Source organism: Drosophila willistoni, chromosome 3R, assembly GCF_018902025.1.
Source record: "Drosophila willistoni isolate 14030-0811.24 chromosome 3R, UCI_dwil_1.1, whole genome shotgun sequence".
Lineage (NCBI taxonomy): Eukaryota > Metazoa > Arthropoda > Insecta > Diptera > Drosophilidae > Drosophila > Drosophila willistoni.
Window position 1 is genome coordinate 10693443 of NC_061086.1, and position 15296 is coordinate 10708738.

Here is a 15296-nt window from a genome sequence, read left to right on the forward strand (position 1 = left end):
TACTTGAATATAATAATTTATTGCAATTGAAACATAAACCATAATTTTACCAACTTTCCTTTTAAGAACTAAGCGACATGTAGAGGACAAAAAAATATTGTTAAATGGTTTTTGAAATCTAGCCAAACATGGAATCCATAATGGTATCTTGACGATGGCGGCGATTCGATTCATCCTGCTTGAATCGGCGTAGCTCTTCATATACCTCATCATCGGTCTCCAGTTCATAGCGGCACAATGGACACGAGTTGGCCTATTCAAATCAAAAAAGTAGTATTTTTTTTTTTTTGACTAAATACAGATAAAGTTTTCTGAATGTGTTACCTTTTTCAACCAGAGCAGTATGCACTCCTCGTGAAACTCGTGTTTACATGGCAATATCTTATATTTGTCCCCAACTGTTGCCTCCACTTTACACACAGAGCATTCCAAATCACCACTGCAATCAGCTTCGGTGAGCTCATGGCTTGGCAGTTCGGCTATAGCACGTTTGGATGCCTCTGGTACCTCAATGTCCATATCAATGCCATTCATAATGGCCAACACCTGGAGGCGGCGGTAGTTTCTTTCCAAATCATTAGGTCCATCCGGTCCGGTGGGTGTGTGGCCCAATTCATCAAAATAATCAGACATGATACGAAAACGGCTGAAAAAAGTTTCATAAAATTTCGTCAATTTTCGAAATTATCAATGGAAGTTGACCCGAATTTCAAATTACAAATTTCTCAAGGGTGCACATACTACTTAAATATACACAGGACTTTTATCTTATATTAAGCTTATATTATTTTAACCCCCCCGAAGGAAAACAATATATGTACCATACAAAAGGTTGATGAACATTTATTTCAGGCAAAAAAAAAAAAACAATAAAAACAATAATTGACAGTTATAAATAACAAAATTTAACCAAACATCGAAATTGCATTGTCGTCTGCCCGCCTTTGACGTTCCTGCCCTTCCTTCCTAAACTTCTTTAACTGATCAGAATATAGATCAATGGTATTTGGGCGATTGCAACCTGGACAAGCCTTGAAATCTTTTTCAACAAGAGCCTGAAAGTCAATAATACCGGCAAAACTTATTGAGGTATATCGATTGATGTATGTGCATGTGGCTTTTTACCTTCTTTAGCCATAGCAAAATACAATCCTTGTGAAACTTGTCCTTACATGATGAAATTATCTTGTATAATTCACCACTTTCTGCCCAAACATGACATATATTGCATTTCAAACTGTTGGCATCGGCTTCCGTAATTTGATGGTTTTCCAACTGGTCAATGGATTGTGTCAAAAGATTTGGAACCTCAATGTCCATATCGATTCCATTTATTATAGCTATTTTCTCAAGTTTTGCACGTTTATCTTTCTCAAGATCTAGAGCCTCAAAATCGTTGGCGAAATAACCCAATTCTTCAAAATAATCAGACATGACTTACACTTGGCTGTAAATATTGGGGTGTAAGTTGTCAAAAAAATATGCAAAATGATCTGGACATACATATAAATTCGAAATTATTTAAATTGACATAAGTGTCGTGGATAATTTATTAAAATTTCCAAATTTCTCGTATACATGGTACGTATGTATGTCAGTATATATAGTTTCGAACACGAGAGCTTAGTTTTTTAGTTAGTCGTGGTTGCCATTGAGCATCGCAAAAGCCTTTGGCTGGATTTTTAAATAATTTAATGATTAACGTCACAAATACAAGTTTTTTCTTCTTTTTTTTTTAATTTAGGCATATACTGGCTCACTGCTAAATTAATGAGATATGCAATGATATTGTGAGTTTTTTTCAAAATTTTTGAATGTAAAAACAAAACAAAAAATAAAAGTTAGCTGATTGTGATCCTTAAATCAAGAAGAAACTAAAATAAAAATAATCTATTGCTTATATTCCGTTGGCAATCCGTTTGAATTTCAGCATTGATGTAAATTTGTTTTTGAAAGTAAATGGTGTTTTGTAAAAGATCTTCCTTCTATTGTTAAAAAATAGTCTTTGTACCTTTGACTATACCCCAATATTTAAGATTCGTTTGTTTCAAAATCTACTCATATTTTTTTTGAAAACAGAACCACATAATATATATTCTCAGAAGCTATTTGGCTATGAGTTTACCCTATACTTAGTGTAAATCTTGCAAGTTTTATTTTCAAACTTGAAGGACTTAATAAATCCAGAGAAAAGATAGTCGGAAGTGCGAGTGAGATTTAGCGAAAATTATATACTAACAACTTTGTAACTGTCTTTAAATAGACGTATTAACCAAAGTATGTATTATAATGTTGGACATAAATTTCCAATTTATAAGCCAATAAAAAACACAAAAGAAATTTATTTGTTTTTTGTTTTTTTTTTCAGTGTTTTTTTTTAACTAAATATTATTTTTAATAATCTTCATTGTTTGTAGTTATTGTTTTCTGTGTTTCTTTTTTTGTTGTTTATGTATGTACTTTTTCAAAATTTACAGCGCAACATATCTAATATTAGTTACTAAGGACAAACTAATGCTGCTAATGCCAGGGGTTGGGGAGGGGGCTGGAGCAAAAAAACTTTACCTAAGCATTTTCGTATTTCCATTGAACTAATAAAGGTCGTACATCATTTTCGAGCTTACAAACTAAACAAGGTGTGCCTTCATTTAAAATTGTAAAATAGTTTTCACGAATGAATTATAATAATAATAATAATATGATATAATAAAAAACAAAAACTTAGACTCTAAGATTTACAAATTAGTATAGTTTAGATGGCTAGATAATAAATTAAAAATGTGCATATATATTTTTATTTGGGAGGGTTTTGGGCAAACATTGAAGACATTAAAATGGTCTACAGCGCGCTGCCAATTTCAGTTAGTAAACAAAGTTTCCTAAATTGAAAAGTGTTATATATATAAATATATATATATATAATAATGATTTGTATATCTCATTGATGTATATACAGAACTGTGAGCGCTACTTAAAAACGACGAAAACGAAAAACGAATAAGTACACAATTTGCAAATAACTTTAGCTACTTTAGCATTTTGAGGGCATCTAACTACACGGCAGGAAGGTAGAGAAGGATTTGGGTGGTTGATGGAAGAGTGTTGGGGGGAGAAAGGGATTCATGGAGTAATTACAATGGCATAAGATACAAGTATGTAGAGATAATATTTCTATATAGTAAACACGATCGGCTCGCAATTAGATCTATCACTAGCATTTTACAGTTAGTTCTGGTCTAGTGCTAAAAGCAGCAACGGCATGGTCCAGGCCAGGCCAGGCCTGGCCCTTACGTATCAGAAGTAGGTAGGTAGATAGGTAGTTGGATAGAAGAGCGTACAGGATAAAGATAGTGGGTGGCCCAAGGCAGGTTTTTGTGTTTAAGGCACTAGGCCATTACTAGACCTAGTCCGTAATGGAGATCTGCGCATAGCCCACAAGTGATCGCTCATCGGGCACCTCGCCGGGCTGCACTCCCGAACTCAGTTGGAACGTTATCGTCTTCATGGTGGCACTCTGGGCTATCAGTTGATCCAGATGCTGGGCCATCGGTTGCGTGTCCAGCGCATCCACAAGTCCAGCATCAACCAGCTCGGTGGCAATACCCTCGGCAGTGTCCTTACCCACCACAAACTCAAAGCGTATATCGTGCAGTTCACGGCGCAGGTTCCGCATACGCAGCACTAGATTGACAGGTGGCGCCTCGCTGGCTGCCTCACTGGGCAATGGGAGTTGTGCCACCCCAGCGGTTATTTGTTGCGTCACTGTTGCCGCCGTTGCTCCTGGGGTTACAGTGGCTGAAGATAGGCTTGGCGTAATCTCTGGTGATGGCTCATCACGATCACTGTCCGATGAATCGACACGTTCCAGTTTATTAATGGGACGATCATCAGACTCGGAGTCAGATGATGGCTGTTTGCGGCCACCATTACCGCTGCCGCCGTTGTCCTCCTCTTCGCTGGACCACACCCACTCGCCGGTGACAGTTCGATGCAGACGGCCAGAGGCACCTGGTTGCCGCTTGGCTGCCTTATTCACGCGTGTCTCCATGCTGGGACCCGATTGGAGCAATGTCTGAGCCAGATACTTGCGATCCTTGGCCTTCTTAAAGAAGGCGTGCTTCAGCAGCTCGCTGGCAGTCGGACGCTTTGAGGGCTCCTTCTGCAGGCACTCAACGATCATCTTGCGGAATGTCTTGCCATATGCTTTGTACTGATCTTTGTCATCGGCTCCCGTATCCAAGGTGGGTGGATCATTCTGTAGCGTCAACATCAACACCTTCATGGGCGGGTACTTGTGATATGGAGCCGTGCCAGTGGCCATTTCAATGGCCGTAATGCCAAACGACCAAATATCCGCCTTAAAGTCATATCCATGATCCTGTTCCATCACTTCGGGGGCCATCCAACAGGGTGTTCCCACAAATGTGTGTCTGACCTTCTGCCGCGACAAATCTCGTCCGGTTGCCAGCCAAGCACTTACACCAAAGTCGGCTATTTGAATGGTGCCATCGTCGCCAATAAGTATGTTGCCCGCCTTGATATCACGATGGATCTGGCCATTAGAATGAAAGTACTCCAATCCCTTGAGCACCTCCTTCAGCACTGTGGCTATTGTGGCCTCATCGAACACTCCCTGCTTGCAGTTGGCCGTTCGCATCTTGTGCTTGATGATGTCAAGCAATGAACCACCCTCTAGAAGTCGGAGCACCAGCCAGAGTTCTTCACGCACCACAAACGACGTGTGATATGTCACAACGTTCTCGTGATTGCACGAGGACATGGCTTGAATCTCCTTCAGCAGCTCGTCCATCGATGTATTCCATTTCTCCAAATTGATGCGCTTAATGGCGCACTTCTCATTGCGGGGTATGCAGTAGGCACCATGCACCACCGCTGTGGCGCCCACACCGATCACGTCGCGCAGCTCATAGTCATCCTTGGAGTTGGGCCACGGCTGCTTCTCTGCTGGGACCACACCACCGGCGGCAGCTGCTGCAGCAGCAGCCACATTATTGCTGGACAAATTGGCAGGTATGGAGGTCATGCTTCGGGCTGCGTTGGCGGCGTGTGGGGGCGGTGTTGGACGTCTTCGCTGCGGCTGTTGGGAGATTGCCGGTTGGCTTTGAGAACGTTGCGTTTGTCGGCGCTTGATTCGTGGTTGTTGCGACACAACCGCGTTACTCGATTCCGCCGCTTGAGTTGAAGGTTCAAGCTTTTGACTATGGAACTCTTCGTCCTGCTGGCGATAAACCGATGGAAAGTTTGCCTTTGTCACACTGGAACGTTGTTGCTCCTGCTGAACGTTGTAGCTGCCTCTTGAGTTTAAATTGCTTTCTCTCGGTTCTGCTGGCTGACAACCTGTCTCCTGATTCCCTTTGGTTTCTTCTTCGCCTTCTGTGATTTGATCTTCTTGTGAAAAGCAACGAAATATGCGATAGCTCTCCTTGGTATCCGCTGTAGATTCTTTATTTTCGCAATTGTTGTTATTGTTACTGTTGCTGCTATTGTTGTTGTTGGCGGTTGTATTATTGGCGAAGTGAGCAACCTCTGCAATAAAGCAAAGAGAGTAAATTTGGGATAATGCCTTTTGTGATAAAAAAAAAGAAACAAGTAAAAGCGCGTCTTTCTCTTCCAACTTGTGACCTGAACTAATTAATTGTTTATAACAGAAAATGGATTCAGATAGATTTTATGTATTTAAATCCACTAAAATAAAAGAATATTCACCTCAATCAAGAAATTAAATTTGAATTTCTATGGAAAATACATCAATATTCTTTATAGTTTCATTCAATGAACTTATTATACTTATTTAAAGAATCTCTACATGCGAAGATTTTGAAACTAGACTTTTAAGAGCAAAATCGCAAAAATAATAGAATGAAATTTCTTGGGAATTACCAAAACGTTTTCTAAACAAAACAAATGCCCGGCACATGTTCAAAATAAAATTGAGAATTTATATTATGTACTGTGTGTGTGTGTATATTTTGGGTGAAAATATTTACACGCTTCAACTGATAAGAAAGCTTTAGATGGATGGTGCATATATAGTATTTGGGTTTTTATGAATAAACTACGCTTCTAATGAAAAATTTTGGTATAAATTGCCAAGAAAGGCAATTGGAAAACTTTAAGGTTTATAGTAGAAATGGGCTTATTAAAAATAAAGTAAAGTAGATTGTAAACAAATGTTAATGTACTTTCAGTTTAACTCCAAATTATAGATCTTTTAGCAATAAAGCGTCTCTAAAGTGGGCTAACTGAAGTAATCTATGGAATTTACAGTGACTAGTCATATAATTTTAGACTCTGACTGTACAACAACAAATAGCTCGTTATAAATGTCCGGCTCATACGCCAGCCAATATCTCTCTGTCTCTCTGTTTTGTTTGGCCTCTATCTCTTTCTCTTTCTCTCTCTCATTCTCATTCTCTCTATCATTCATTCTCTGCTCCATGTAGCATAAAAATTACTTTGGATTGCGGAGGTGTGCGAAGCGGGTCCAATGACCGCATTGAGCTATTTATAGAAGCAACAACAACAAAAAATGTAGAAAATGTAATTAAGTTTTTTCCAGTGTTACGACTTCTGTGTGTGTGTGTGTGTGTTTGTGTCTGTCTGTGTATGCGGCTACAAATACTAACATATGTATGTACATAAATATAATATTTAGCGATAAGAAAACACGCATAAATACCCCCTATATATAGGAGATATCTTTTGAAGAGAACTTTTGTGTGATAAAGCTTCAAGTCAGTAGTTATCAAGAGGGACTAGTCATGTGGTTAATTTTCCGTTTCTTTTCTTTCTTCTTTTTTTTGGAGGGTTTAGATTATGTCAAGAACTAACTGAAACTCAATTAAACAACACCTAAGCAAGCAAACAGATGCCAAAAAAAAAAAACGTTTTCTAGGTTTTTTCTTCTTCTTCTAACAGTTTAGCACTAGAAGAACTTATAATGAGAAATGCAAACAAATTTGCCTCATGTTTACATAGCAAATAACAAAAGAGAAACGAAGAAGAATACTTAAAGTACAGGGCATACAGGAAACGCGCATAATGCCGGCATCGTAAAAACAAAACACTTGGCAACAGTTTCATATAAACGACATACATTCAAATATATATATAATATATATAGATGTACCTACAAACCAAATACATTTATTTTGTAGGTACATTAGACTGGTTTTACAATTGATAGGAAATTTTTTGAGAGAATTTATTGAAATTTTTGTTTAGCAAAACAGGTAATTTTGAAGCATCATAAAATTTAATTAACTTAAACGATTTTTTGCATATTTTAAAATTGTTTTAACTTTTTCCACTATGTAATTTAGTTGAACGATGTTTAGATATCCTAGTGACATCACAAAGTATTAACTTTAGTAAATTCTAATACGTTTTTTATAAGATAAATTAATGACGTGTCAAAGAAGGGAGCTCAACCCACATACGCCCCGTTGACACGGCCAAGTGATATTAATTTTTTTAAACATTTTTTGAAGGCGTTTACTGTTAATATGTGCAGTTTTTGCTAACTGTTTTGATATTTCGAAATTTCGAATGTTAAAAACCAGTCTAATACTATATATGTTTGTATGTAGATATTTGCATATCTATCTATATGTATGCTAATTTAAGCAAAGAACAACAAATTTGTTTAAGAAAAATGTTTTCTTTTTTTGTGAAATAGAAATAGAAAAGTAAAAACTTTTGTAGACACACACACACTGCAAAAAGTCGGCGGTGGCGGCGCTTAGGAAATGTCAAAATAAATCAATATTCCAACTACAAATACAAACTTTGTATGTGCAATATACATACATACATATGTATGTATATGTGTGTATATTTGTTTGTATGTGGGTATCTCTTCATAGAGAGTCACACGATCATGTGGAAATGATAAGCACATATTGGTTGCTCGTCACACGACTTTAATAAATTTCCATCAAGGCCTGACTTTTAGTTTAGTTCTCTTTTTTGAGGTATTCCTTTCTTTTTTTGATTGATTTCACGCTGAAGAAATCAAAACAAATTTAGGATAAAATTGTATACATTGAAGAGGAGAAGGCGCTAGCTCTCTCCCTCTCTTTCTCTCTGTCTTGGTAATTACTTTCAGTTGGCGCCCGAGTTATTTAGTATTAATTTTCTTTTTCGCCTCTTCTGGGTGTTTCTTCCTCTTTTGGTTTCGTTTCGGGTTTTCTATACGCACGCGCGCGCACTCTTTTCTTTCAGTCCGCCTTCTGTTTGCTTTCAACGCCGCGCAACAACTGAGCGCCGTCGCCCCAACAAAAAGCGACCAACAGAACAGCCAACGTCAACGACAACGTCAACGACAGCGGCGCGTAACAAGTGCGCCAATGGCTACGCCAGAGACTACGCTAACTGGGTGCAGGCAGTAGTCAGAAAAGGGGAAGGGGCGGCGAATAGAGAAAATGAAAGAAGAGAGCAATTTTTGGGGGTTTGCAGACTTTTAGATACCCTATTCTAATCACATTCGGTCTATCACTCTCTCTTTTTCACTTTTAACATGGGTAAAGAAGTAATCTGCAGTTCAGATTTAGATTGACATTTTTAAGGTGCCAACTGGAGTGTGAACTTTAAGAATTTATATGATTAGCGAGAGTACGAGTACTGCATAAAGTAATTTGAAATTTGCACTACCTATTGGAATTATTTCAATATATTTATTGGAATACTTTACTTATATACTATTTAACCGAACATATCTATATACCTAGCGATCTATTAGTAAAGACTTAATAAATCACATTTCATTATATTGTTAAACAATTGTTAAATAAACTCGTTAATTGTAGAAAATATTCTATGATAAGTGTTAATTACACAAATTTAATGTAAAAATCAAGAGCGTTTTCTGACTTAGTTTTCTGAATTTTCTAAATTTTTACGGTATTGTGAATTCTATGAATTCTTTGTTTTTGTAAGCTCTCTTTTTTTATCCTATTTAAAATCAAAAGAAGGTTTGATGAATTTTGTTACATTTTGATTTGAATTCCTCAAAAGAAACCAAAATAAAGCTTATCTTGAAATGAAATAAATAAAAAATTTTAAGAAATTTCATTTTAAACTGAATGATTTCTTTTAATTTCGATAAGTAAACAATTGAACCACAAAATTAAGACTAAGTCATCGAACAGGCCATGCCTACGAGTTAAAATTTCCATTTATATAATTGGTTTATGAGGTAAAAATTTAATGATTTCACTAAGCGATGTTCAGTTTAAGTACAAAAGATAATGATTCGGAAAGTATTACAGGATATAAAGTAGAGACTATCCACCAGATATGTCAAAAAATTTGAAATTTTATAGAGTATACAAAAGTTCATTAGAATAAAAATGCAAATATGAAATGTATTGAGCAACTATTAACAGCAGGCAAACTGAGACTGAGAGTGGGGGGCTGTTTGAAGGGGGTGGACAGAGAAAACAAATGAGAGACTGTTGTGAAGAGAGAGCGTTAATAAGTGAGAGCATTTTTTTTTGTAAAGTATTCGATGGGGACGCCTGGTTTAGTGTATGGGTTTGCTAGATTTATAAGCTTTCTGCTTGATAAACTTTTTTAGTTACGCTAAATGCTACGGTAATTGGTGACTAAATGGTTTCTATACAATTAATATGCCGCTAAAAATGTTCCTTATCAACACAGAGCAGATTTTAAACTATATATAACTTCAAATCTTTCGTATAAACAATGGGTAGGGTATTTAAAAAACACATCTATTCTTTCCTGCGAGTTTACTCAAATTTTTATCAGCTCTGACGCGCACGATAAGTCAAAAGTAAGAAGAAGAGCAGAAAAAAAACCGAATAATAATTACAAACAAAAACAATTAGCAACAACAAAATAGACAAAAAGTAGAGCACCAGAACACAGTCACACTCACACACACACACACACCCAATTAAAAAACCAACCCATCCCCAAAAGTCACAACTCATTTTGCCTTTCTTGGCTTCTCTCACTATCTTTATCATATGCGGTTCCTGTTATTAGTTATCTATTTAATATGGAATTAGATAATAATTCTCTGGGAAAAGGGTTAGAGAAGAAAGCAAGGAAAACCCATGCAGCAGAGAGAGAGATAGAGAGAGAGACATACCATCATCATGGAAAATTAAACAAGAAATTGCATCTAGGACCTTGAAACCGTTTCCAAATGCTTCTGTTGCTGCTTCTACTGCTTGACCATAATGACAGACATTAACCATATGGAATTTAGATACAAGTTGAGACTTCAGAGTGTGTGTCTGTCTATATAGAAGAAATTATAGAGTCGCAGCAATCCGATGTCTGCATACCATAAAATGAAATTCTGTGCATTTTTTTTGTTGCCTTTTTTTGATGCCATCGTATGTATAAAGACCGAGGATTTATATATAAAAATAAATATCGCACACACATTTCTCATTTCTGCGTGAAGTTTTATTTATAGACTCGTATCCGTCTCGCCTGTTTGCATATCATTTCCAATGCATTCAACAGTGGGATGAGGCTAAGGGTGAGGGTGGTCAGGCGGGGACAGGAGTGGGTCAGAGCAGACGATGATCGTCATCGTGGTGCGTGAATAGATCAATTAATATGTGTATATGTATGTACATGCGACAGTGGACAACATGATACCCTTTCTCTAGGTGAAAAACCATAGAGATAAGTGCTATTTCGTATTAAGAGGTGCGCCTTCAGCTTATTACCAGAGTTGCAAAGAATTAATTAGAAATTTTATGATCCTTTTTAGTTTCTATATTCATTCGGGCCAACTTAAACCTCAGACATAAGTAGTTTCACTAAACTTTCAAAAATTCCAATAAAAATGATTTTCTAATACAATATATTTAAAGCAAGATCGCAAAATGTTAAAGATGAGATTGGAAGAGATTGTTAGTAAGAGATTTCCCAACATAAAATACTTTTCTAGATAATCAATACCATTTTAGTGATATTAGATTATTTTCTTGTATAAATATTTCTTAATAAGATTGGTTGTTACTCATATTTGTTTATATGGAACGATAAGAAAAGTAATTATCTCTTAAAACAAGTAAACCAAGGATTGTTAAAAAAAGAAAAAACAACTAGACAAGGAAACGAAATCTGTGTTCCCGTGAAAAACACCCATGGCCAGATTAATAGAGCCTAAGGAAAATGTAGATATAATAAAGATATGACAAATTTTAAGTTCAGAAAACTGATTGTGAAATATTTGTAATACTCTCAAGATGTAAAATAAGTAAGTTACTGGAATAATGAGAACTCTTACGTATAAATAATCCTAGCATATTAACTCGTCATGTTAGTGACTGCTTAATGAACTCGTAAGATAATGCTAACACATTTTACGTTCACTGCACTTAAAAATTTGCAAAATTGTAAATCTTATTTATAGAATTAATGGAAAATAATGTACATATATGTATGTATATAAAAAACAACATGAAAATAAGCATCCAGCTAACAAAAATGTTTATATTTACACATAAACAGTCAAGTCAAAAGACTGAGTGACGAAAAGTCGGTAACAGATACAAGTTAAAGTGGTTAAAGTTTTAATTTTTGTTTTTGTTGTACACATATTATGCATTAATTGTGACACATTTTCCATGGAATGAGAGCAAGCGTAATTGCTTATTACAAGTAGGCATTTGCCACTTATGAGTGTGATTTTTTTTTTCTTCTTTTGCGGTTAATTATTGAGCAAGGGAAGAATATTAAATAACAAATGAGTCAAGTTTCTATTACTGAAGTTCTATGGGGTAAAACTATTATTTATTTAGTACATCAGTGCGTTGAGAGTGAAATAATTGCTCAAAGACCTAAAGTTACTTGCTTAATGCCTTTGCATTTCAATTGTTTAACAAGTATTCTAAATTCGCATAACTTTAATGTGCACATAAGATGATTTGTACATTAGTCTTTTATTTTTAATTTTTAACACATTTAATGACATTTACAAATGATTTGCTCAAATCGCATTCAGCGAAAGATTTTTAAATTTGTCAGCGTTCCCATTTAGATGTTTAATCAGGGGGGCTAAATGAATATTAAGAATTATAATTATGCTTGCTAAAGCATAGAGAGGACTTCAAGTACCAAGACTTAAAATTTGAGTAGAGCTTTTCAGACTAGTCGAAGGCCTTGTAACTAGCACTCAAACTATTTTTGTTTGTAGGTCTAACAAATAAGTTAACAAAAATGGTAAATAAACAAAAGTTGCTTTTGTAAAGTATTTAAAATAAAATAAATCTGTTTTTAGTTTTGGTTATCTTAACTTTTGTTTGCCTATTTTAGCCACCACTTTTGAAACTATTTAAATGACTTTTATAATAATAAAATGTTTAAAATTCCTGCCAACATATAAAATGTTTCGTTGTCAAAAAAACAAAAATATTAAAAGCAAAACAATTCTTTAGCAAATGCATTCAAATCGAAACACGGAAAAATAAAAATTACCTTTAGCCATCCTATCGATTTGAAGCATTTGTTTTTGCTATTTGCATTTGGATAAATAATAAATTTATGTAGCTTATAAAATGACAAATGCGGGCATATGATAACATGAAATTATAATTAGTTAGTCACAGTTTTCTTGTTTTTTTTTTGTTTTGCTAGTTTTGCATGCGCTTTTTTATTAAATATAATATATATAGAATATTTTAGTTTTTCAACCCACTTTGTTTGAGGCAAATAAAATTCAGAAACTGCATTGCTGCGGCTTCTTAATTGGTTTTTCCTTCCTTTGTTGACGAAAAAAAATAGTTTTGAAACCAAATTAACTTTGGTTATTAAGAAAAATTGGAAATATTTGTCCTTTTTTACGTCGCTTTGCACGTGATTTTTGAAATGTTTGATTCTTGTTGAGTTTTTTTTTTTAAGTTTGCTGTTAAAGTGTTTCGCAACTGATAAGATGCACAGCAATTGAATAGCTTGACACTTGATTGGGATTTGGATTCGATCTGGTGTGTGAGTGATTTAGAGGCCCTTCGGGGCTCTGGGCTTGTGATCGGACACACAGCTAACTGCTCGACGCCTCCTTCAGCGCGAAAATCACAAATTCGACTGAACTTCACAAATCGTTGTAATCAAACATTTAAAATGAACATTTCGTTAAGCAATAAACAACAATAAAAAAAATTAAATGAGCTCTACAAATGGCGGAACACGACAACGTCGAAGTCGACGACGACAACTACAATAACAACAATGAATGGAACACGGGAAGAGCAGTCTGTATTCACGGTGGTGTCGGAAGGGAGTCCACCACCATCGCCAACCGGCAAAATGTGCGAAATTTTGCCGCCTCTGTCAAGTTTTGTTGTTGCTTGGCAATTTTGGCGTCGATTTAATAGGGGATTTTATTGTTAAAGCTGCTGTCTCTCTATTAGAAACCGAAATCTATACATATTTGTTAACTAATATTTGCAATTCATTGAAAATCTAAAATCGTTCTAGTCTCTTTTTTGAAAATCTCACTTAGTTGTGACTTGAAAGAAAATCTAATCTAAATCAAAAGCAAATAAAAGAGGGATTTTCAAATGAAAATCTTTGTGTTAGAACTAAAAAAATCACAATAATAATAGTAAAAACTTATGGAAGACTTAATAGAATAATTAAATAGAAGAGTTCTCTTTTGGCTCTATTGTAAAGAGTTTGTGCATTTGTTTGCATACTTTTTAGCAACACTGTGCTTATGTAGGTACTTTTGTTCTTGCGTTTTTTCTTTTTAAAAGACGCACGTAACTCTAGAAGTTATTATTATTATTAACAATTTGCATATATCTTATAAGAAATGTATTTTTAAATTTTTGTTTATAGTAAATTTTGCTTTCCTTTTTTTTTTTTTAATCGTAAATATGTTTGTGTGTTACCGAGCACTGAAAAAATGTGCGAAATTTAACAGAGGCTACTCATTGATACATATAAATAAATATACATATATATGTATATGTATGTATGAATATCTGTGTGTATGTATGTATTTATTGCGCACACGAAACACAAGTCAAGTGATCAAAACGAACTGAGCGAAGATTTGACATACTAAATAGAAATTAGCGCCCCAAAACAGATAGATATTATTACTTATGTGGGCGGGCCAAAGTTGAAAATTCCTTGGACATTTGATAATTTAATTTAGGCATTATTATATCGATCATTACTGAGGCATTAGCACTTTGGTCATACATTGTGAAATGGCGTGACGTCGGTGACATCAAATGGGCACAAAGGGCCAAAAGAGGGCATACATATAGGCCGAACTAAATGGTTAAAAGTGCAAAAGTTCATTTCATTGACTTTACTTTAGTTTCCTCTATTGATTTCCTTTCAAACTCTATACATTTTGAGTCAATGAATGAATGGCTTTTGCAATTTATTTATATAAACAATTCTATACGAGGGCATTTCAGTTCATTGACTTGTGTTCTCCAAAAATTGCAACTGTAGGAAGTCATAATTATGAATGTCTGTATGTAGGTAGGTATATTTTTAAGTGGTCATTGTTATTCCTTCGTTGGACTTAGATAATGAATTAAATTGGGCATACGGAAACGCAAACTTGACCCTATTCATCAAAGCGACAAACAGTTTTAATTAACCATTGACTGTTCAGACAAAGATACACGTATGTACGTACATACTGCATATTATGTAAACTTTTAACAATATAAAAAAGAATGTAAATTAACAATTGTCTTTTTGGCTTTTAATTAAACCATTTACACTGTAAAATCAAAAGGCAGGGCAGGTCAATAATGGGATATGGAATATATTGTGAAGAATATAGGTACAGTTTCACTTTTTATCATAAGTTTCTCAACAACCCAAAGAGATATATCCATTAGAAAACCAAAAATTGATAGTTTTTGATAAATTTTTGACTAAAATTTACTAATTTGTGTTCATTATGCGAACAAGTGTTACTTGAATCTAAATGCTTATGCAATAACTCGTTGACAATGTTCAACCAAGTGACCTGCCACAAATCACAATTTATATATCCAAGTTGAGGCACGTATTATGTATTATTATTATTGTTTTTGTTTTCCGTCTTTTTTGTTTGCACGTTTGTTTTTTTTTTTTTCTTTTTCACCTCAATATGCAAAATAATGATTAACCAGAGGGCCGGGGCTAACTTTGACCGCGTCAAAGTTTGTATACCCTTGCAACATTTTTGGTAACTCTTTCCTTACCTATAGCCATAAAAAGTGGAAAAATGTTTAAGCTAAAAAGGCTAATGTTTGCGAAAGAACGGCCTACATAGGAAA

General features: G+C 35.1%; 4 protein-coding genes across 5 annotated transcripts in view; 1 reads left to right on the top strand and 3 right to left on the bottom strand.

Moving 5' to 3' along the window:
- Window positions 1-15296, bottom strand: part of LOC6651014 (E3 ubiquitin-protein ligase RNF181 homolog) — a 21811-nt gene continuing 6515 nt past the window's right edge. Inside the window, exons 3-4 of the mRNA XM_002073503.4 lie at window positions 325-646; window positions 1-253 (exon numbers count right to left, since the gene is read on the bottom strand). Of these exons, the coding sequence (XP_002073539.1) occupies window positions 119-253; window positions 325-633 (444 nt within the window). The 5' untranslated portion in view covers window positions 634-646 and the 3' untranslated portion in view covers window positions 1-118. The remainder of the gene's footprint in view (window positions 254-324; window positions 647-15296) is intronic.
- On the bottom strand, window positions 819-1495 carry LOC111519511 (E3 ubiquitin-protein ligase RNF181 homolog). The gene is made up of 2 exons (XM_023180768.2): window positions 1126-1495; window positions 819-1055 (listed from the first exon to the last, which is right to left on the bottom strand). Exons 1-2 carry the CDS (start codon window positions 1432-1434, stop codon window positions 906-908), a joined length of 459 nt encoding a protein of 152 aa, XP_023036536.1. The 5' UTR covers window positions 1435-1495; the 3' UTR covers window positions 819-905.
- The window catches only part of LOC6651015 (serine/threonine-protein kinase OSR1), a 15015-nt gene continuing 2059 nt past the window's right edge, over window positions 2341-15296 (bottom strand). Inside the window, exons 1-2 of one of the 2 annotated variants that reach the window (XM_002073504.4) lie at window positions 12704-12726; window positions 2341-5547 (exon numbers count right to left, since the gene is read on the bottom strand). In XM_002073504.4, the coding sequence (XP_002073540.4) occupies window positions 3404-5044 (1641 nt within the window). In that variant the 5' untranslated portion in view covers window positions 5045-5547; window positions 12704-12726 and the 3' untranslated portion in view covers window positions 2341-3403. Of the gene's footprint in view, window positions 5548-12703; window positions 12727-15296 lie in introns of those variants that run through there. The other variant, XM_023180767.2, reaches the window with a different exon arrangement.
- The window catches only part of LOC124459785, a 19733-nt gene continuing 17618 nt past the window's right edge, over window positions 13182-15296 (top strand). The window contains exon 1 of the mRNA XM_047009407.1: window positions 13182-13313. Coding sequence (XP_046865363.1) covers window positions 13182-13313 — 132 coding nt within the window. The remainder of the gene's footprint in view (window positions 13314-15296) is intronic.

Bases quoted from the DNA above. Each gene is read 5' to 3' on its own strand.
- LOC111519511 (XM_023180768.2), bottom strand. From the start codon at position 1,434: ATGTCTGATTATTTTGAAGAATTGGGTTATTTCGCCAACGATTTTGAG. The intron at 1,056-1,125 runs GTAAAAAGCCAC...ATTGACTTTCAG, and splicing joins TTTTGCTATGGCTAAAGAAG to GCTCTTGTTGAAAAAGATTT.